The 22,591-nt window shown below is 45.0% G+C and overlaps 2 protein-coding genes across 2 annotated transcripts; one reads left to right on the plus strand and one right to left on the minus strand.

Annotated features, from left to right (window-relative positions):
• The first annotated feature begins 186 nt into the window (after nucleotides 1–186).
• SPADH (spermadhesin family member) lies at nucleotides 187–7,214 on the plus strand. The gene is made up of 4 exons (XM_050805446.1): nucleotides 187–264; nucleotides 3,362–3,391; nucleotides 4,496–4,631; nucleotides 6,563–7,214. The coding sequence occupies exons 1-4, from the start codon at nucleotides 219–221 to the stop codon at nucleotides 6,762–6,764; spliced, it is 414 nt and encodes a 137-aa protein (XP_050661403.1). The 5' UTR covers nucleotides 187–218; the 3' UTR covers nucleotides 6,765–7,214.
• A 6,880-nt stretch (nucleotides 7,215–14,094) lies between these two features.
• On the minus strand, nucleotides 14,095–15,901 carry C9H10orf120 (chromosome 9 C10orf120 homolog). The gene is made up of 3 exons (XM_050803149.1): nucleotides 15,670–15,901; nucleotides 15,383–15,458; nucleotides 14,095–14,871 (listed from the first exon to the last, which is right to left on the minus strand). Exons 1-3 carry the CDS (start codon nucleotides 15,843–15,845, stop codon nucleotides 14,116–14,118), a joined length of 1,008 nt encoding a protein of 335 aa, XP_050659106.1. The 5' UTR covers nucleotides 15,846–15,901; the 3' UTR covers nucleotides 14,095–14,115.
• Nucleotides 15,902–22,591: the final 6,690 nt, after the last annotated feature.

Here is a 22,591-nt window from a genome sequence, read left to right on the forward strand (position 1 = left end):
CCAGCTGAGAAAGATCAGTGTTGATTAGCATCTAGCCACACCTCACCCCTCCCTCTCTAGACCACCCAGGTGATCCTGCAGCACCCTCAGATCCTACAGCTTGGCCAATCTTGGCTCCAGATGGGAGGGAGAAGATCAGATTTCATGGGTGTTTCTCCATAACCCCAAGCCAGTAGAGCTGAGCTCACTCCTGAGGTTGGTGCCAGGCCCTACTGAGGATGAGGCTGTCCAGAGCCTTCGCCTGGTCGCTGCTGTGCAGTATAGGTAACTCATGGCCCCAGGCCCTTTCTCCTGGACCTCACACTGTTTTTAACTGCAGAGATTTTTTAATTTGCTTATTGCCAAGGAAGAAGCTCATGGCTGATTAGCTGAAAGATACTCTCTTCCATACAAAATGTTTCACTTAGTGCTGGTGGAGGAAGAGACAAATAGGAAAATATCTATGTCATTGTGCTGATGCCATCGTGATTTTTAAACATTTCTGGGTTCCTGAGCTCCCTGTTTTGATGTGTTCTGTGACCCTCCTTCCTGCCTTAATCAATGTATGCTGGTTCTGCAGGCCTCACCCAGAAGCATCTGAGAGAATCAGACATGGTCTTGCTTTGGAGGCTTTCCAGGTGGTCTGACGGCAGACAATGTCTTGGTGAGGGTGCCCTGCATGGAATGTGTCTGGGGACTTCCGAGGGGGTAACTGTGGCCCTCGGGGGAGCTCACAGCAGGAGGGAGCTCTGCATCTGCCCAGTGAGTTGTCACATGGCTGCTGCAGCAACTTCAGGAGGAGCAATAACCAGCAGCTCTCACCGCTGGCTGGGAATGCCTGGAAGAGGGGGATTCACTTGCCCTCTAGAGGACTGAGCCCTGGGAATTGTGTCAAATGCATGAGGACTGGCCAACTGATTTTGAATGCAGGCAGGAAAGGAAGAGGGCATAGGTTTCCTCAGGGAGAGCTCTTTGTGTCTATGTGTCTCTTCCCCTGGCTCTCTGGTTCTCTCATTCTCCCCACCTTCTTTTTTTCGTTGTTTTTGAGAGGGAGTCTCGCTCTGTCACCCAGGCTGGAGTGCAGTGGCTGGATCTCAGCTCACTGCAAGCTCCGCCTCCCGGGTTCACGCCATTCTCCTGCCTCAGCCTCCCGAGTAGCTGGGACCACAGGCGCCCGCCACCTCGCCCGGCTAGTTTTTTTGTATTTTTTAGTAGAGACGGGGTTTCACCGTGTTAGCCGGGATGGTCTCTCGATCTCCTGACCTCGTGATCCGCCCGTCTCGGCCTCCCAGTTTCTTTGTGCCTCCTCTTCCTCTCCCCCTTCCTTCCTGACCTCCTTGTTTCCTACTCTCCTCACTTTCTTCTCCTCTCTTGCCCTCGCCCAGTGTCTCCTCGCTTCCTCCTCCTCTCTTGCCCTCGCCCAGTCTCTCCTCGCTTCCTCCTCTTCTCTTGCCCTCGCCCAGTCTCTCCTCGCTTCCTCCTCCTCTCTTGCCCTCGCCCAGTCTCTCCTCGCTTCCTCCTCCTCTCTTGCCCTCGCCCAGTCCTTTCCAATCTTCCCATTTCTCCTGCGCTGCTCTGCTTAGCTGACTGCACAGTCTCGTCGGGGCGGCCCCGTCACCAGGTGCTCTCCTCCGCTGCCAGGATTTCAGCCTTGCTGTAGGCCCCAGCTCTGCGTGGCCACCTCTGGCTAAAGCTTCGGTTGCCCATCTACATTTCCAACTCAGATACCAGCTTACGGCTTCTGTTTAAATTGGGGCTACAGTGAGGCCTTAGGGTCACTGGTCATAGGAACCCTGAGAGCTTGGTGGAAAAACTTAATATGCTTGACATTTGGTTTCCTTGTCCTTGGTGAAGTCAGGAGACACAAAGACAACTTGATGAAAAAGAGGCAGAGGCGCTGAGCTTAAACGCAGAAACTAATGAGTGCTGCGTGGGCTTGGCCAAGTCACCCAACCTCTCCTAACTTCAGCTGTAGAATTGGGGTGCCTCAACAGGGCTGTTGTTAGGAGTTAGTGAAGCAGAAGATTCCATTCAAGCAAATTTAGAAAAGTTCATTACTAAAGCTCCCTGGAGTGATCATTAGCCTCACAGCCTGAGAGATTGTGTAGTTAGTTATTGTTAAGGGGTGGCTTCTTCCCCATGCCTCAAGGCCTTTGCCTAAGAATCTAGATGAAAAGAATTTAAGGTAGATGTGGTGACAGTACAGAAATGTCACTCACAGGCATGTTCAGGATTTGCACTTGAGGTCTGCTTTCTGGGGAATCATGATTTATTTCTTCCAGAACCAACTTGGCAGAAGCCCCAACTGTAGGCAGACTCTTCTTTGCACCCACAAAGGACCAATATAGTCTCAGGCCCAGGAAGGACAGCTAAGATGTCCTGGTTGACTTTCTTGTCAGAATAGGTTCTGTAGCATTATGAGGATGGCTAATTTACTCAGTAAATAAACATCATGTAATTTGGAAAATGAAGCAACTGTCTTGAAAGCGTTAGAGTGACAGATCAGGTGTGTCCCAGACTACCCTGTGCTGGGCATTGGGCCATGGGGTCATACACCCAGCTTCATCCTGTAAGGTAGTTAAAATCAAGATGCCCATTGTATAGATGAATGACTGAGGCTTAGAGAGAGTAAAAATTTTGTCCAAAGCCATTCAGCTGTAGGCTGCTAGGGACAGTTAACCAGGGCCTTCTCATTCTGAACCCGTGCGCCTGCCTGCTAGATCATAGCCTGACAATGAGCCCAGTGTCATGCACACTGTGGGGTGTATGAGATTGCATGCAGGGCTGGCTTGGATCCAGGTATTTAACTCCGGTCCCTGAATAGTGAAATTTCCATAAATAAACATGGCTCACTTCTACTCACTTAAAAATTTTAGTCAACAGATTTATTTCAAAATCAAATTAATCACTGGTTTTGTTATAGAATTTAAAAGAAGAAGTGTTTATATCACAGTTAAGGTAGCTGACTTTTATTTTTTCCCAGGAAAGTGGGATGTGAGATCTTTAGCTAAAAGATCAGGAATGTCTCAGGTAATTTAAGACAAGCTGACCACTCTATCGGAGCAGTCATTTCTGACCACGGCTCCGGAGTGAGACAATTGAACTTTAATTGAGTGGAATGGGAAAAACAAGAATGCTCTGAGTGAGCTGGTTTGTGAATTTGTGAGTGCTGAGAGCCATTCCTTCCTTCCATCCTCCTCTCTGGGTGACCCAGGGCTGTTCCCAGAAATGGGGACAGTGATGCCATCTCTTCTTCCTGCTCAGCGCTGTCCCTTTGCACTCAAGCTCCTTTTCACAGTGTAGTCGTTTTCCTTTCTTCTGCTTTCACCCATTGGTAAGTTCAGATTTTCATTTTGTTTTTTTCTTTTGTTTTGTCTTTCAGCCACAACTGTTACAGCTCCATTTGCCACAGGTAAACGCAGACAAGACTGTTAACCTGTTTCCCTTGCCTCACACAGACACTGTTTTGGGGTTGAAATCCAAATGGATCAATGAGAAGGGCATGTACCAGGGACAATTCTTGTCCTAAAGGACTTGGTGTTTCTGTACCTGATAATTGGATTCAACCTTTATAATCCCTAATTCCCCCTCCCACCCTCTCAGTGCTCTCCTTCATGAGCCTCCTCCCAACTTCCCCAACACCTCCAAGCCCCCCGAAGTCTCTTCTGCCCTCCTGTCTGACCAGCCTGCTGGGCAGGGAGAGGAGCTGCCACTCCACAGAGCCTGTGTTCCTGGAGTATGGGAGCCTCCTCTAAACACCTGGAGTCTGGAGATCTGAGGAACTGCTCCATCCTCGGTGTCAGAAACTGCTCCTCCCTCTAACCTGCTTTCTCTAGGCTGCAGTACTTCCCTCTTCCTTCGAGCTTCTCTATGAGGATGCAGGCTAGAGGGAGCAGCAGTTTCTTGTGATGCAGGGTGGCTTGTTGATTGATTGGTGGATTCACCTAGTGCTTAACCAGTTGCTGGGCACAAGCTAAGTGCTTTAGAAACCAGAACACATTTGACCACTCAAGGAAAGTGCTCTTTTCATCCTCAGTCACACTTTCGGAGCCTGAGGCATCATTGAACCTCAAGGAGATGGATTCTCATTTGTTCAGTGATTGGACTACTCATGGGGCAGGAGCATTGCCTATTTGTTATTTGTCCAGCCTGCCCTAAGAAAAGATCTGTAGGGAAATGGAAAGATAGTGTTTGTGCTGATTTTCTGTTCACCAATCGGTCAACACAATTGGTGAGAAAGTTTTAGTAAGCGGAGTTAAGTTCCTCTATTTCCCACTCGTCATAAAAAATTGTACTTTAAAATGAGTGTGGGTCCCCTAATAAACTCCAAATAGACTAAAACCACAAAACCCACCTTGTTTGTGGAGCCATCAGACTGGGCCATTAAGGTTGAATTTTCTTTCCAAGGATGGGAAGTTGGGAGAATCAGTAACGACACGGGCCCCCAGAATGACACAAGCCAATCCCAGGCCTAGAGCATCCCGGCAGTGCCTGGGCCCTGTTTCTCCTCTTGTAGCACCCAGTGACTGTGGGGGCCACTATACGGATGAATACGGCAGGATCTTCAACTACGTTGGGCCGAAAACTGAATGTGTCTGGATCATCGAGTTGAACCCCGGGGACATAGTCGTGGTGGCCATTCCAGAACTCAAGTGAGTACTGGGGTTGTGAGTTTTCTTTGATGATATTGTTATTTCTAGGAAGGATCCCATCTTGACTTCTTATGGTTCACCCTCCACCCATCCATGACAACCATTTGACACACAATTTGACTGCATTTTCATTTCGTGTTGAAAGCTTTACACTGACTCGTTATTTTCCGAACAAAGTTTATCTTCTTGTCGTGCCTTTCTCATTCTTCACAATTGGCTTCTCTTCTCTGCTCACTTCTCATCACTTCTCTCTGGACCCTGCTATGGGCTGAGCCATTACACTGAGTTTCCTGGACACACCAAAGTCCAGCAGCTCCTTGCATTTGGTCATACCTACCCTCTGCCTGGAATGCATCCTTCAATCCCTGCCAGACTCATCTGCCCTCTGCAAAGGGTTTTCATGTTGTATTTCATGAGTTAGCTTAAGGCCAACAACCTCCAAAACAATAAAACCACTTTCCTGACTCTCTGCAGAGGAGGAGAGATCTTTTTCTCACAGGAGTTTACATAATACCCCTGGAATGCTCTACATTAGTGTAATATTACTCTTGCCTATGACTTCATTTGTGTCTACTAGGAGTCTGTCTTTGGATTGCAGGTATTTTTCTTAAATGAATGAATGACTGAATGAAGTGATAAAGCCACAGAAGGCATTTCCAATGCAGCGTAAGTTACTGCATTGCTATCCCAGGGCACTGTTCACTGATTCCAGCATGGAAACCACATTTCCATCAATTCCAGACCAAGCCAAACACAGCCCACAATTGTGGATGAGACAAATGGTGGAACTGTGTGACCCAGAGGTCCTGTCCCCTCCAGACCGCCTATGGGCTCAGAATCCCACTATGTTATGCAGTTCTATGGGATCAAGGACACTTCAAGACAGCTGCCTCAAATACAGGGTTTAAACTATCTGCCCAACTTGAGGCCCAGGGATTCAAAAAAGGACGTGTTGCCAAACAGACTCAGATGGGGAAACAAGGAGAGAAGGAGGTTGAGGGGGGACCTGGAATGAAAGAGTTGTGTACTTCCTGTGTCATAATTTCCCCAGGGCCAGAGGAATGGGCAGCTATGGACATTTTCTCACATTGTCCCTTTGTCCTTTTCAAAGTTGATTTTGAATTTGATTGTCCTTGGCACCAAGGAGGAACTCAGGCTGGGCCAACAGCAAGCCCTGTGTGTATCCTGGTGGGGTGTCTCTTTGTTGCCTTGTTATACCCCAGAAAGGCTCCAGCCCCTCTCTTGTGAACTGAGACCTGCTGGGGGCTGAGGATGAGGGGTGGAGATCAGGACTGGAAAAGCACAGGGAGGAGAGGGAAGTAGGGAGTTCTACCAGTACTGAGAGATCCCATGTGCAGCTTGTCTCTCACAGGATGGAGATGGAGACCCCTCTCTCCTCTGCCGTGGGTAAGCAAGGCCAAACTTATGCTAGTGGGGGGTCATGCTTCACCTCTTCCTGTCCCATCTGCCAGCGGAGAGGAAGGCAGGAACCAGGGAGTGGCATCCACACACTCATTTCTGATGATTTTTGTCCTGACACAGAGGTTGCGGTTTAAGGAAACATACCACTCTGCTGGCTGCATTCTCTGTTTGGGGAACTTGAAACACAGCTGATGTTTTGACTAAAATTCCTGGGTTGGAATCCTAGGGCCATGGGCTGGGCTTCCTAGAAGACATGGAAACCATGAGACTGGGAAGCTACCTGCTGCCCTGGTGGAGGGGAAGGTTTCTGGGAAGATGGAGGGGGTGCTCGGGGCCCTGCTTGCGTTATCGAAGAACCGACAAACTTTCCTTCTTTCGTTCTCATCTGCCCTTGCACTTCTCTTGAGCAAAGCTGTTGGGATCTAGTGAGGATTCATTGGTGGAGGGAGGTGGTAGCCTGGCTGGAGGACAAGTTCAAATGCTGATGGTTGCCTTTTCTTCTGACCCAGAGGATTTGTATGTGGCAAAGAGTACGTGGAAGTGCTGGATGGACCTCCAGGGTCTGAGTCCTTGGGCAGGATTTGTGAAGCCTTCAGTACATTCTATCACTCTTCTTCCAACATCATCACCATCAAGTACTCCAGAGAACCCAGTCATCCACCCACTTTCTTTGAAATATATTACTTTGTTGACGCTTGGTCAACACATTAATAGGTAGGTGGGGGGAAGAGGCACCTGCTGATGCTTCCCTGCTCTGCCCGAGCCTGGCTCTGCATATGTTGGGCAGAGGTTACACCTGGGACTGCAGAAATAAGATTGAGTCACAGTTCTCCTGGACCAGCGTTGGGTGAGGGAGAGGGAGTGTGACCCTGTGACCCTTCTAGAAAAAAGATATGGGTTCTGTCCCAGCGTTTCTGTACAACCACATCTTTGGGGTTAGAAGATCATATGTGATAACTTTCTTTATCGTTCCTATCTTCTTGATATAGAAGCGTGTATCTCTGAGAAGCCATCTTTCTCTCTATTGATCTTATTATAAGCCCTGTGGCATTTTCTAGTGTATTTATGCAAAGTGAGTAGTATATGAACCATATACTATAAGGAATGTATAATATACATATTCCATATGAATATATAATCCTAGAAAATATATATAAACAATATATATATAATATATACATAAAATATATATAAATAAGAAACTTGTGCCTTCTGGACTGAGATTATACTTGGTGCCCTATGAGTCATTCTCTGGACACACTGAAACACACAGCACACATTCCCCATCCCTAAGAGGCTTGTATTCAATTGAGGACTGAAACCAGCTCACACAGAGTCAAACAGCAGCACAAGAAGCAATGGCCCCGACACCCCCACCAGGCAGTGGGTGGCAGCTGCAGACACTGTGAGGTCTGGGGCTCACCCAGCTATGCTGATCACATCAGGCTACCCAGCAAGGTGGAGCTCAGGCCTGGCCTCCAGCATGGGGAGGTCTGGAAAGGCTGGAGTAGGACGTGCTGAGCAGGTGCCGTGAGCAGAGGTGGAGTCACCCGAATGGGGTGAATTTAGGAACAAAGAGAACACAGAGAGAGGTGCTCCCTCCATCTTTTTGAGTGTTTCAGAAAGGGCAGAGCTCACACTGGGGCCTGTGCTGGGCGTATTTGAGTGCATTTTAGGCACATTGCTGAAGCGGCTACTTCTTCCTTCACCATGGGTGAGGTCTATCTGGGGACGGAAGAGGGCTTGGCTCCTTGTCTTCATTCTGGATGGGTCCAGTGTTTTTTGTTGTTTTGGTATTTTCCCCAGGATACTTGGTCGGCCCCCAGGAGGCCCACAGTCCTCCCTGAATGTGACCAGGGGAAAGGAGGACACAGGGTCAGGGACCTTCCAGATCTGACCTTGCGGAGTTTCCCTCCACCCATGAAACTGGAAGGAGCATCTGGATCCTGTAAACCTCACATGAAACCAGCATCTCTGTCGTGTCATCTAAGTCGTTCCAGAATGTTTGTCTTGGAGCTTGAAGGATCACCTGAAACTCACATGTTTGGAGAAAAAAAAAAAACAAATCCTAGTTTTGGTTGGCTTTTCTGGTTTTTCTAAGTGTACAAATCAGAGGCACTGCAGGTAGGCCTTGTCCTCTAGCTCTGGTGCACAGCACACAGTAGCCTGGGACTTTGTGTGAGCAGGTCAGGTCTTTAATGTTCCAAGAGCATCTTGAAGTAGACTAATACAATGTGACCAGCTGAACATGACTTCTGCTTAGCACACTGATGTCTTTGACTAGAAAAGGTCCAGGGAAACCCTAGACAAAAAGCAGAGTCAAAGAAAAATAACAGGTTGCCTGTGTCCATTCTCCTGCTGAGTGACATGTGGCTCCAGGTCAGACCTTTTACCTCTGTCTACCATGGTTTTCTCATGTGTGAACTGGAGATAGAAACAGATGACAAAGGAATAATAATAGTGAAAACCATTAAATGTTTATTCAATACAACATTCTCTAGGTACTACCTTAATAATGTCATACGGGTTGTCTAATTTCATCATGACGTGACGTCTTTTGGGGTAGTATTACTATCCCTAATTTACTTAGGACTTGAGAAAGTTTTGTTTTGTTTTCTGTATGTATGTATGTTTATTTGTTTCTGAGATGGAGTCTCACTCTGTTGCCCAGGCTGGAGTGCAGTGTCATGATCTTGGCTCACCAAAAACTCTGCCTCCCAGGTTCAAGCAATTCTCCCGCCTCAGCCTTCCTAGTAGCTGGGATTACAGGCATGCTCCACCTTGCCCAGCTAATTTTTGTATTTTTAATACAACGGGGTTTCACCATGTTGACCAGGCTGGTTTCGAACTCCTGACCTCAGGTGATCCACCCACCTCAACCCCTCAAAATACTGGGATTACAGGTGTGAGCCATTGCGTCTGGCCTAGGATTTGAGAAAGTTAGTTGAAAATAACTTCTCCAGAGGCACACAGTGTCATGCCAGCTAGGACTGTGATGAGGGCCATCTGATGCAGAGGCTGGGCTCCTGCCAACACATCCGTCATGAGTGTGAGCCACAGAGCCACATCCCAGAGGGAGGCCCTGTGACTGCACTCAGGGCTCCTGCATTCAAGTCCATGACAGGTCCCTGAAATGGTGAAAATTTCATAAATTAAGATGGCTTATTTCTCCTAACTCCAAAACAATGTATTCAATAGGTTTACTCCAACATTAAGTTGATTATTGGCCTCACTACAGAATGTAAAACAAGACATATTCATGCAAGCATTAGTGGGACTGACTTTTCTGGTTTGCCCAGAATAAGAGGTTTCAGGGACAGGAGAACTTCAGCGGTAAACAACAAACCTTATCAAAAACTAGGACGTGAAGATTGCCTTGGTCAGAGCTGACTTTTCTGTCTGTGGCTCCAGAGTGGGGATATTGCACTTTGAGTGGAATCAAGGAAACAAGAAGAAACCAGTGAGTGAGCTGGTTTGTAAATACTGAGAGCCAGTCCTTCTTTCCTCCCTTCTCCCTGAGGGACCCAGGGCTGCTCCCAGGGTTGGGGACAGCGATGCCACCTCCTCTCCCTGCTCAGCTCCATTTCTTTGCACTCAAGTCCCTCTTCACAGTGTGGTCATTACAGATTCTCCTGCCTTGACCTACAGCTAACTCCCAGCTTTGCATTTTGTTTTCTGTTTTAGTGTCCTTTTATGGAAAATCAATTAGACAAGAAGGATACAAGGTAAATGTGGGCAATCTAATTTCATGCTTTCTCTCTTCTCACACAGAGACTATGCATTTTCAGGTTGGAATCCAAACAGCTCACCTCTAAAAATCATGTTCTGAGGCATGTTCTTGGCTAAAGGAAAGTGGAATAAGTAACTGACTATCTGCTTAAGCACTTCATAATCCCTAGATCGCCCTCTCTACCAGGTGCTCACCACTCTTTCCTCCCTGTTCCTCCTCCCCTCTCCCCCTGCAACTCCAAGTCCTAGGGACCCTCTGCCCTCCCTTCTGGGCAGCTTCCTGGGCAGAGAAAGTGGACACCTCCTCCAGAGCCTGTTCCCAGGAGAGGAGCCTCCTCTAAACCCCTGAAGTCTGAAGAGCTGAGGAACAGCTCCATCCTCAGTGTCAGAGATGAGAGCACTGAAGGAAGAGTGAAGAACTGCAGCATGGAGGGTGCTGGTTGGAGGGAGAAGAGGTTTTCTCAGGATGCAGGGAACTTTTAAAGTGTTTATTCCACCTAGTGCTTAAAAGGCAGAAATTATGGGCTCAATTATGGGCTAAGCACTTTACAAGTAAGAACACAATTGATCCTAGATCATCCACTGTGGTAGGTACAATTATCGTGACAATTTAAACTTATCTGAGACTAATCTTCCTTATCTGTGATATGGGAAAACAGCAAGCTTAAGGAAAGTTCTTCACCATTTTTGTTCTGGAGAATGGCTTACTAGAAAGATCACCCTCACCCATGTGACTTAGATAAGACTCATATGATCCCACATTTTCCTTGGGCAACCCAGACACCCCAAATTCTCACTCTTTGTCTTCAATGATTAGCTGAACTGTTTTCCTCCCTTATCAATTGAAATGAAATGCTTGCCAAATTGACATAACCAAACTTTAGTTAAGCTGGTCTCCCCCCACAGCTTCCCCACCTTTGATTCTTCCCTCAAGGTAAACAAGAACTGCAAAGCAGAATAATCCTCTATTGAGTCAACTCCCAACTCCATTGAATGCAGCTAATTAAGTGAATGATAGAACTGAGCCTTGCTGACCATTTAGTTCAATGCACTCGTTTAACTGATGGGGAAGTTGAGTCACAGAGTGCCTGGTGGCTTACCCCTGTCACACAACTGGTTGGGAACAGAGCTGTATGGAGAGCACTGATCTCCTTATTTCTCATTTAGCAAACTTTATACCACATCATATAGCTGATCCTAAGCAATTTTTAGGGTCCAGATAAATCATTTTCAGTTTTTTCAAACTGGCTTGAGTTTTCAGAGGATGCTTTGGTATTCACTATTTTATACATATTTAAGAGGTTATCTCAACATTGGAAATAATATTTTTCTTATCTCCACCTCCAATTTCTAACTCTGCCTCGGCTGAAAAGTTAACCCATTTCTTTGATTCATGCTAATTCTTTAATCAGAATCCACTGATATTTGGGGACAATGCTACACTGCCCAGAATCAGTGTCTTGGCCACAGCAGCTGCTGATACAATACTTCAAAATGCTCTTAACTTGGAGCTGTGGCCAATGGAGTTGTCCTGAAAAATGAGAAAGGGTGAAGTCTCCTGCTAATGACATTCCCTCTTCTTGGAGGGGAGCTGTGGCTTTGAAAAGGCCGATTGTGGAAAATCCACTGGCAAGAGGGAGCTAGAAAGGAACCTGACCTTGCCTCAGGCAGTTGTAAGTCCCTATGGACAAGTTCAGTGTCTTGCCAACTCTGTGAGGAGTTGCTGAGGACACAGTGTGATTAACCGAGGAATTCTTGTATGCTTCAGAGGCAGACGGTGAGTAAGTGCATCATGTGTCTCAAACGGTGAAGGTGCTGGCTTGAACTCAGGGTGAGCTTGTTAGGGAAACAGGGTGACACCATTTTAAAATCAACTCCATCTTAAAACTAGCAAGGCACATTCCTTTCGAGTCATGACCCATGGTCATGAAATGTTTATGGCTGAGGAAACAGATTAATAATGCTTGTAAGGAGAAACCCTACTACTATGAAATGTCCAAATGTCCTGATATCACATAATAATATATGCTTTTAAGATGATTCTAGACATGCTTTGATGTACCTACACACTAAAATACCAAAAATAACTTTTTTTTAATCAACAAAGTAATAGATCTTGGCACGCTGTTGGCCCACCCTCACATTGTCATAGCTTCGCTTTTACATAGATAAGACCCTTGTATAAGAAAAGCTGAAAGATGATGCATTCCTCTGCTTGCTTTCTGAGGACACCCTACTCTGGAACTGAGTAGCTTTCAATAAACTATCTCTTCTCAGTGCTTTCTGCGACTCACCTTGAATTTCTTCCTACACGAGATCCAAGACCCTCTCTTGGTGTCTGGATCAGGACCCCCTTTTTCGGCAACAAGATTTCTGTCATTTGGGGAAAAAAAATCCTCATTTCTTCTAGATGTCTAAAAATGCTTCACCTCATATTTACACCTAGAACTCGAGTCTGACCTATAAGATACTTAAGAGGCTGAGGGTTCATATCTCTGTGCAGCCCAGGGTCTGGTTGTCCCCCAACTCCCATGGCCCACTGATTAATGTGCACTTCAATTTTTCACTGAATAGCTCAGCATCAAGAAAATGGCCTGTGAGCAAGCCTGCAATTTGAAACAGTTCCCCGAGGTCATGGACAATGGCCAGCTGTCTTCTCTCTTGATTACTGGGAAAGGAGGGAAGGAGATTGGACTGACACGTCCAGGTTCTATACAGGCTATGTGTGCTTTGAATTTGATGATGTCTGTGCTAGCCATGAAAGTCTGACAGAATGACTATGAGTTGGTGGCTGGTTGTGAGTGTGGCTCAGAGCAGGTGTGAGGGTCATTGGTGAAAACTGGAGACTTGTCATGAGAACTACACAATAAGCAAGATCCCATGGCAGTGTCTATGTGTGTGTGTATGTTTAGAGGAGGCAGTGTACAGGGAAGAGGCTAGAAAACTCCTGGCTTCCAATTCTTTTCTCCCACGAGAACCCGTTTTCATATTTTGTAGCAAACTTGAAAGGGTCAGCCCTTCTCTGAGCCATCCTCCTTGTTGATGGCCAAGCATTGTAAGAAATAAAAGCTCCATCTTGGTAAAGTCTGACTGCCCGAGTTGTTGTCTACTATATCTGCCACATTGGGGCACAGGCAAAGCCTTGATAGGAGTAGCAATAGTGACCTCAGAGACATTTGGTGCCTGCTCCTGACATGCCCAAAGGAATTGTGCATGCTATAGTTGTCTACTATATCTGCCACATTGGGGCACAGGCAAAGCCTTGATAGGAGTAGCAATAGTGACCTCAGAGACATTTGGTGCCTGCTCCTGACATGCCCAAAGGAATTGTGCATGCTATAGCCATGCCTGCCTTACGACTGCGCTTGACTTGATGAGGAAGGTATGGACTGCCTGGCTGCATTGAAGACAAGGGTAGCAAAGAAATAAGTCTGGAAAGGGCTGGCTCTACCTTCCAAGGCAGAAGCTGTATGCCTGGGCAGGAAGTGGACAGCATGAAATAGACCTCCAACTTTTAGATGTGGGCATAGTGTTCTTTTCTTCAGTTGTACTACAGGCTGTTCACAGCTCCAGGGACTCTGCTATTGACTGTATAATGGTTCCAAATATTCCCACTTCTTTGTCTTCATGCCTTTTGCAGTGTGGTCTCTCATCAAGAGATAAAGTTCATTTACCCACTCTTGCATCTAGGCTGGTCTCAGGTCTTGCTTCGGACAACAGAAATGTGGCAAAAGTGACAGTGTGCCAGTTATGAGCCTTGATCTTAAGAGGCCTTGAGAACTTCCACTCACCCTCTTGGACCCCACAATGACCCTGTGAACAAGCCTGGGCTAGCCTACTGGAGGAAGGAAAAATGTGGCCCAGTCATCCCCATGGACCCAGTTAACAGTTGTCAGTTCCCAGAAGGAGAGCCAACTAATTTACCTGCAGTTAACTACAGACACATGAGGAACCCAGATGAGCTCAAGAGAGGCACCCAGCTGAGCCCAGCTTAAATTGCTAACCCACAAAATTGCAAGTAAAATTAATGATTGTTGTTTTAAGCTACTAAATTTGGGGGTGATTTGTTTCATGGAAATAGATAACAGACACACACCCCAATGGGAGTAGGTTAGGAGAAGGCCTGGGCTGTTGCTGAGGGTGGGAGCGACAGCCAAGAGTTGCCTGAGGTCAGGAAGCCTCAGCAGGTAGGTCTTACCTTGAGGCCCTCCTGGAGACTGGGCAGGGGAAGCCAAAGTCCCAAAATAAGATGGGGTGGCAAGGAGCCTGGGGCACAGCTGGCAGAAATAATAAGGACCAGGACACGTGGTTACCCTGGGCAATAAATAAAACTTTAATAATGATAAGGAGTTGCTTTACGCATGCGCTCTTTCCAGGTGCTCTCTTCTTCCAGGTTGTAGGTCTTGACCACATCACTGAAGTGGTCTCTCCGTGATATAAAATCCTGATTCATTAGCATTAAGTCACCAGGGAATTCTGATATGCAGAAAAGATTTCGGTTCGTTAGGCCTGTGATGGAGCGTTCTGGTTTCTTTGTGGGGAGGAGAGATTTGCGATCATTTCCATGGTATGTCAAACATTTTTTTGGTTCTTTGGACTTGAAAACTACATTCATTTTTATTTCTCGTCTTTTTGTGTTTTTTCCCTCTGCCACCTCTTTCTCATCTTGGTTGGCATCATCACAATTATGGGTGTCATAGTTGTCCTCCTTTCGTCTGGCCTTATTTTTTGCCATTGGACCCAGGTCCACCCCAGACAGAAATGAGGAGCGTGTAAACCTTTCAATGTAGGGTAAACGCTGATGATTTCCCAGAGCCCGAGCAAGCCTCATTCTCTCTATGTGCTTACTGACGTTCACCTGCTCTCGTTGTGGCATTTTAAATGCCTCTAGGGGCACAATCACCTTTGCTGTCCATATTTTTTCTAGGGGTGCACAAATAGCACAAGGTAAGGAATGTTCCTTTTTATACTCCGTTGCCCGTTTGTAGTCCGGAGATGACAACTGTAGTTCCTTGAGCATTTGGCATTCTTCCTCGTGCTTGTAAGCCAAAAGCCTTCTTGCTGCTATGGTGTGAATGCCACCTAGATGCTGACAATGCAGAAAGGATTATTAAAATCTCAAGAGCGCAGGGGCAGGTGGCACCCACAGAAACAATTCGCTAGTGACTGGTTCTCCCTCCGTTGTGGAAAGTGTTTGAGCCCCTCTGTAGTGGAAAACAGGTGAACCTTTCGGGTCAGATAACCTTGGGTTCAAATCCTGACTCTCCTCTGACCTACAATGAATTCAGAATAATTTTATTGACTTTACAGGGTCTTGGTGAAGCCTTGACAAGACAACATATATGAAAGTGACCAGTGCAAGGTAAGAGCTGAAGAAATAACTGTTTTCATCATTTGTTATTACTTATATTTGTAAGTGGGACTTGTCGGTAAGGGTATTTTGCTGTGCAAGTGTGGAAGCCACTAGCAGATTCAGCCAATACAAGTCTACTGTTGGAGAGGCGGCTCTGTTACTGGTGGTTTCTGAACCTTTGGCTACCCCTAGCTAAACTGGCTGACTTCAGTGGGGCCCCTCTGTGTGAAAATTGCGGGACACTTACTAGGATCTCTTTTTCCAAGGGGGAGTATTTCCCGAGGGCAATCCGTGGGTCTGATCTGTAGGATTTGCTCCATGTCCTGCAAGAAGAGAAGCAGGAGTATCAGAATTATCAGAATTCTGGAAAGGCTCTTCCTACTTTTCCCTCCTGGAGCAGGAAGGCTCATAAAGGGTTATTCTGCACCAGGCAGGCTGAGGCCGCCATAAGCAGGAGTTTCTGTAACCACTGGATAGGCTTCTCCACTTGGCCTCTTTCTGACATGGACAGACTAAAGTGCAAGTCAGACTCACCCCAATGGTGAAGCAGAACTCATATCCTCTTGACAACACACTGGGGCTTGATCCTGAAAGGAATAGCTGGTATTAAATATTCTGACTGGCTTTTCATTCTTCCTTTCTTGGGCCATTGTGTCACTAGCCCTCTGTTTTTCAATCCTCTGACAGTCATTCTTCCGTTCTCTGATCATACTCTGCCAATAAGCTAGGATGGGAGGTGTTCATGCCTGGAGTTTGTTTCTAAGACAATGTGATGAGGCCCCGAGGGGTAAGTCACAAACATCTCTTGCATCATAACTGGCTTACCTGGGGGCTATTGTGAGGTCTGAGTTTGAGACACTGAATGATCCCCTGGGGTGAAATGGACACACACTGCCAGGCTTCTGGTGTGTTGGAGTCCAGAGGAAGAGAATGGATAGAGAGTGTGGCTGGGAGGCAATCTGCCCATGTCACTGCCACTGACAAACCCACAAGACTGCTCAGTTTTCACAAGAGGAAGACTCAGTCAACTAAGGTCTCGCTCACTGGCTTTTGCTTGTCTCTTCAGCCTTAGCTCCTCATGCTTGATCAATGCCACACTATCCATCATTCTCAAAACAAGCGTCTAAGCTATTGTTCACAGTCCCCTCATGTGTTGAATACCTCTCTTATCCTTGGCAATTTGCTTGTCTCTCAAGACCTAGCTTAATTGTTGCTTCCTCTGAATGTCTCCTTGCAGAATAAATCACCCTTTGTCCACGTTCTCATAGCATTTTCTGCATGATGCTATGGTGCTTTCTCACATACCGACTTGCTTGGTAAGTCAGATTTCTTGGTAAATCTGTCTCTCCCTCTATTGAAAGAAGGTACCAACAGCATCTTATTCTTCTTTGGGGCATGGTTTTCAGCAGAGGGTATGGTGTAGGGCAGATGTTCAGTTTGCTAACGCAATAAACAATTGTCCTGAGTCCCTGTTCAAAGGTGTGGTTAAGAATGGCACTGGTGGGAATGGATATTGCCAAAACTCTATGGAAGGTAATTTGGCAATATGTATCAAAATTTTAAATGTATTTGCCAGTTATGTGGTACAAAATAAATTACGCACAAGGTTGGTCAGTGCGACCTTGTTTGAGGTGACAAACCTCATGGCAAACTCAAATACCCATTAACCAGTAATTGGTCAGAGAATTCTAGTTAGCCATACAATGGAGTAGCATAAGAGTATAGGACTATAGGAGTCAAAATGATCAAGGAAGGAAGACCTTTACTTATATGGAAATAACTCCAAGAAACATAATTAAATGGAAAAAGCAAGATGATAACATATATATATTCTAGAATAGTTTTTTGTGTTGGAGAGGGAAAAAATAAGCATGTATGCATTTGTATTTGCATAAAGAAACTTCAGAATAATACACAAAAAACTAATGAAACAGTAGGTATTCAGCAGATGAAGTGGTGGGAATGAGCCATTTCATGGTATACATGATTATATCATCTTGAATGTAGAACCACATGAATGTATTAGGTATTTGAAAACATAAATTTAAAAAGTAAAGAAGCAGATCATGGAAAAAGATTGCCATGTTATGTCTGACAAACACAGGTCCTAAAATTCCTTTGCCTTACCTGAAATCCACAATGGATATTTGTGAGTTGGGCCAGTGCTCAGACCCATGTAGGTGCTAAAATACAGAGGTACTTTTCCAGTCGACACAGGCAAATTCAGTTACCTGGACCATTTGCGAGCCTGGGCATCAGCAGAGGGCCTCTGAGCAGTGAAGAAAATGCTTTTTGCAGTGCATTCATTGGCTTTCCCATGTGTCCCACACTCAACTGCTAATTAAGAGTGACCTTGAACAAGCCATACAACACCTGGCACATCATATGCACTCAACAAATATTTCTGGAACAATTGATGGGATTGTTGGACTCCAATTGATGGAATGTCATGTACCCATTAAAAATTGAATCTTTAAAAAATTTTCAATAATATGACATAATGGGATGCAAAAATAAGCAGAATATAAAACTTATGTAGGATATAATTTGGATGCTGTAAAAATACAAATATACAAGAGGAATAAAAGACCAAAAGGAAATACACAGTGACACTAAGGTCACTTCAGGCTATGGGCTTGTGGAGATATTCCAGGGCTGCTGGTGCATCAGCAGCCTGGTCAACTCCAGATATTTAGATGGAAAAATTATGGCCCTGCCACAGCAGGTACAGGCAGGTAAAGGTGCCGTTGTCAGGGTCCAGCTCCTCCAGACTTCAGAGAAAAGGAGGGTGAGAAAGGATACTATCAGGGGAAACCCCACTCCCAATATTTAACGTGGGTTCTTTTCTATTCCCCTAAGCATCTCGGCTGGTTTGAGAAATAAAGGGAAAGAGTACAAAAGAGAGAAATTTTTAAATCTGGGTGTCCGGGGGAGACATCACATGTTGGCAGGTTCCGTGATGCTCCCTGAGCCGTAAAACCAGCAAGTTTTTATTAGCAATTTTCAAAAGGGGAGGGAGTGTATGAATAGGGTGTGGGTCACAGAGATCACAGGCTTCACAAGGTAATAGCATATCACAAAGCAAGTGGAGGCAGGGCAAGATCACAGGACCACCGGATGGGGCGAAATTAAAATTGCTAATGAAGTTTCAGGCACGCATTGTCATTGATAACATCTTATCAGGAGACAGTTTGAGAGCAGACAACCTGTCTGACCAAAATTTATAAGGTGGGAATTTCCTTGCCTAATAAACCTGGGAGCACTACAGGAGACTGGGACTTATTTCATCCCCTCAGCTTCAACCATAAAAGATGGCCACCTCCAAGGGGGCCGTTTATAGACCTACCCTCAGGACATATTATCTTTCTCAGGGATGTTCCTTGCTGAGAAAAGGAATTCAGCATTATTTCTCCTATTTGCTTTTGAAAGAAGAGAAATATGGTTCTGTTCCGTCCGGCTTACCGGCAGTCAGAGTTTAAAGTCTTATCTCCCTTGTTCCCTGAACTTTGTTGTTACCCTGTTCTTTTTGCAAGGTGCCCAGATTTCATATTGTTCAAACACACATGCTCTGCAAACAATTTGTGTAGTTAACGCAATCCTCATAGGGTCCTGAGGCAACATACATCCTCTTCAGCTTATGAAGATGATGGGATTAAGAGATTAAAGTAAAAACAGGCATAGAAAATCTCAAGAGTGTTGATTGGGGAAGTGATAAATGTCCATGAAATCTTCACAATTTGTGTTCTTCTGCCATGGCTTCAGCGGGTCCCTCCATTTGGGGTCCCTGACTTCCTGCAACAGGATACACCTGGGCGGGCTGTCACCACAGCAACAAGGCTCTACACTACAGGCAAGTCCGGTTTTCTGACACCTGGTTCCACAAACTACTGCTTTTAGCTCACTTCCTTCTCTCCTTCTCTTTCTCTCATTGTCATTCCCAGGCTTTTTGCTGCTGTTTTCTTTTATAGATATTTCCCCTCAATTGTTTTTACATTAGGTTTTATTCTTGAATTTTACCTGGTTTTGTCCTGACTTGTATTCATAGGCATCAATCTCATCTCCTGGTTCATTTTCAAATTCTCTTGACCTGCCTTTCACATCTGTCTTTTATCTTTTACTTCATGTTTACTTTATTTCTTTGTCTTGTACCCTTTACCTTTTATACATATTTCATTTATTCTTAATATTTGTAAACACTTTTACCTATCGTATCAGGGTTCTCCAGAGAAAAGGCAATACAATTTGTGTGTATATGTACACACACACATACACACACATATACAAATATATGTATACACATATACATATATATAAAAATCCAATTCTCTCATATGAGAGAGACTTATTATTTATTTTAGGGAATTGGTTCACATGATTATAGAGGCTAGCAAGTGCAAAATCTGCAGGGTAGGCTGGCAGGCTAGAGGCCCAGGAAGAAGTCAGTGTTGCAGTTCAAGTCCAAAGGCCATCGGATGGCAGAATTGCTTCTTGCTTAGGAAAAGGCAGTATTTTATTCAATTCAGGCCTTCGTGAGGCTCATCCACATAATACAAGGCAATTGGCTTTGCTCAAATGCCACGGATTTAAATGTTAATCTCATCCAAAAACACTGTCCCAGAAACATTCAGAATAATAGATCATATCAAATACCTTGGCACCATGGCCTAATCGAGTTGACATAAAATTAACCATTACACCTACTTATATTTCATAGGTTTTTAATAATTTGCTTAAATGTTTTAAAATATCAGGCTTTTAGTTTTTATACATCGTTTTATCCATTATTGAACTTTATATTAACAGATTCATGTAGTATGTATTCCTTTGTGTCTGCTTTGTGCCCCTTATTATGAAAAAAATTACAGTTCTCTCATTGATATCCTTGTACATTCCTTTTCATTGTTGTTTAGCATGATGATGCTACGATTTATTTATCAGTCATCTGTTGCTTACATTTCAGTGGTTTCTGATTTGGGGAACATTCTTGTACATGTCTCCTTGGGATTATGTGCATGCTTTTCTCTACCAATTCACATTCCCACCAGTAGTGTATGAGAATCCCTGTTGATACTCATCTTGCCAATACAGGTAGATAAGTTGTGGTATCTTGGATGGTTTTCATTTACATTTTTCTGGTTACAAATAAAATTGAACACTTTTTCTATTGGCCATTGAGATTGCTCTTTTGCAATGTCTATTCAAGTCTTTTGCTCACTATATTCTAGTTTTTGTTGTCTTATTGATATGCAAGATTTCTTTATATGTTCTTGATATAGGCCCTTTGTCAGTTAAATGTGTTGCAAATATCCACTCCTACTCTGCAATTCACCTTTTTACTTTCTTTAAGGTGTCCTTTGATGAACGGAAGTCCTTATTTTTATACTAGCTGCACTCTAATTTATCAGCCTTTCCCTTTATGGTTAGTGCTTTCACGTCTTGTTTAAAAAATCATCTCCTACCTCAAGTAGGAGTGATACTCTCACATATTATACACACACATACACACACATACACACATACACATACATACACATACACACACAGGTACACATACACACATACAAACACATACACACATACACATACAAATACACACACATAAACATACATACACACATATACATACACACACACATAGATACACACACATACAAACACATACACACACAGACACGTACACATACACACAGAGACACATGCATACACATACACACACATAGATACACATATACATGCACATACACACAGACACGTACACATACACACACATACACAAAAATATACACATACATACACATACACACACACACAGAGACACATAAACACACACACATACACACACACAAAGACACATACACACATTCATACAGTGATATTCTCCTATGTCATTCTCTAAAACCTTTGATATTTTTTCATTTGAAGTTTGTTAACTTCTTATCCTCATATTATTAACTTTATTTTTCCACCTTATTTTCCTTGAAGTGTATTTTGCAACTTATTTTTATAATGGCTACCAAAAAGTGTGAGGGTGTGTGAATGAGTCATACACAAATCCCTGGGGATTCCCTACCCTTCTGCAGCTGCCCCTGCAGCCATCCCTGGGCTCTGGCTGCCTCTGGTGGATCTTGCAGAGTCTGGCTCTCCAAAGACCCATCTGCCATCTCCCTCTCTCCAGGGCTAAGTCTATGCAGGTAGCCGCTTTGAAGCATGGAAATGGTGCTCCTCCTTAACATTGCAGGAGATCCACACCTTATATAAGGAGCTGTGCTCTTCAAAATCATAGTCTCCTCTACAAAACCACCAGCTCAGGGCACACCACATTCTGGGAAGTGTCCTCTAGGTCAGTGCTTCTCAAACATTAAACGTTAACCTCCTGGAGGTCTTGTGGAAATGCAGAGTCTGATTCTGCAGGTCTGGGCTAGGACCTGCACCTCTAACAAGTTCCCAAGAGAAGCGAAGTTGCAACTCTCTGTGTGGGTCACTCAATAAGAGGTGCTCCTCAAAGCTTGTCCTTGGACCAGCGGTGGCAGCAGCAGCATCACCCAAGACATGCAGACTCTCAGGCCCCATCCAGAACTACTGAGTCACAATCTGCATCTCAGCAAGTTCCCGGGTGAATGGCAGGCATGGTAAAGTGCGAAAGGAAGCTGGCCCGGGCAATGTCCTCAGCTGCCGCCTGTGAGGGATCAGATGATGCACAGCCTACATCAGAGGGATCAGACAATGCACAGCCTTTGCAGAACACCTGTGGACGGAATTCTACACATTCCACAGCGATGTGCCTCAGACATCCTGGTTTCCAGGCTGAGCCTCCACCTCTCTTGGCATGAAAGAGTCTTTGATGCTCAGCTTCCTCAGTCTCCTTCCTTTTGGCACAAGGGTTGAGGAGACCTGGCTTAGGCAGGCTTGTTCCAAACCATTATCAAGGAATGGGGTCAGCTGTGCCTCTTTGAGGAGCCTCTTTTGAGAGGTTCACCCAGAAGAGTGAGACCCAGAAGCAGGAGAGGCCAATTCTCATTTAGGCCTCTGAGAGAGGTTTCAGCCACACCGAGGTGTCACAAGCTTGATCTTTGCTTCTTCTGTCTCTCTTAAGGGAGCAGATTATTAACTGGGGAAATCAAAATCCTGAAAGGGTGATTTTCATCAAACTTCAGATTCTCATCAACAATGCTGATATTCCTGCCCACATGTGTCTTGTATTTTCCCCCAGAATTTCTGCTGGGTTCTTTGCAGGCCTTACCAACAAGCACCTTCCCTCTGAGATGGAGTCTGTCCCGCTGGGGGCCAAGCAGATGATAAACAGACATCAGGGCTCATGAGGAGAGATCTTCTCTAGTCTCTCCTGGCCAATTAAATGGAGACCATTGTTCAACACCACATTCCTTTTCTGAAAGGAGACTTTGGTAATCCCCTTGTGGTTACTTCTGTTGTTATTAAAATCCACCAAAGGGCATGA

This window comes from Macaca thibetana, chromosome 9 (assembly GCF_024542745.1).
Source record: "Macaca thibetana thibetana isolate TM-01 chromosome 9, ASM2454274v1, whole genome shotgun sequence".
In the NCBI taxonomy this organism is placed as follows: domain Eukaryota; kingdom Metazoa; phylum Chordata; class Mammalia; order Primates; family Cercopithecidae; genus Macaca; species Macaca thibetana.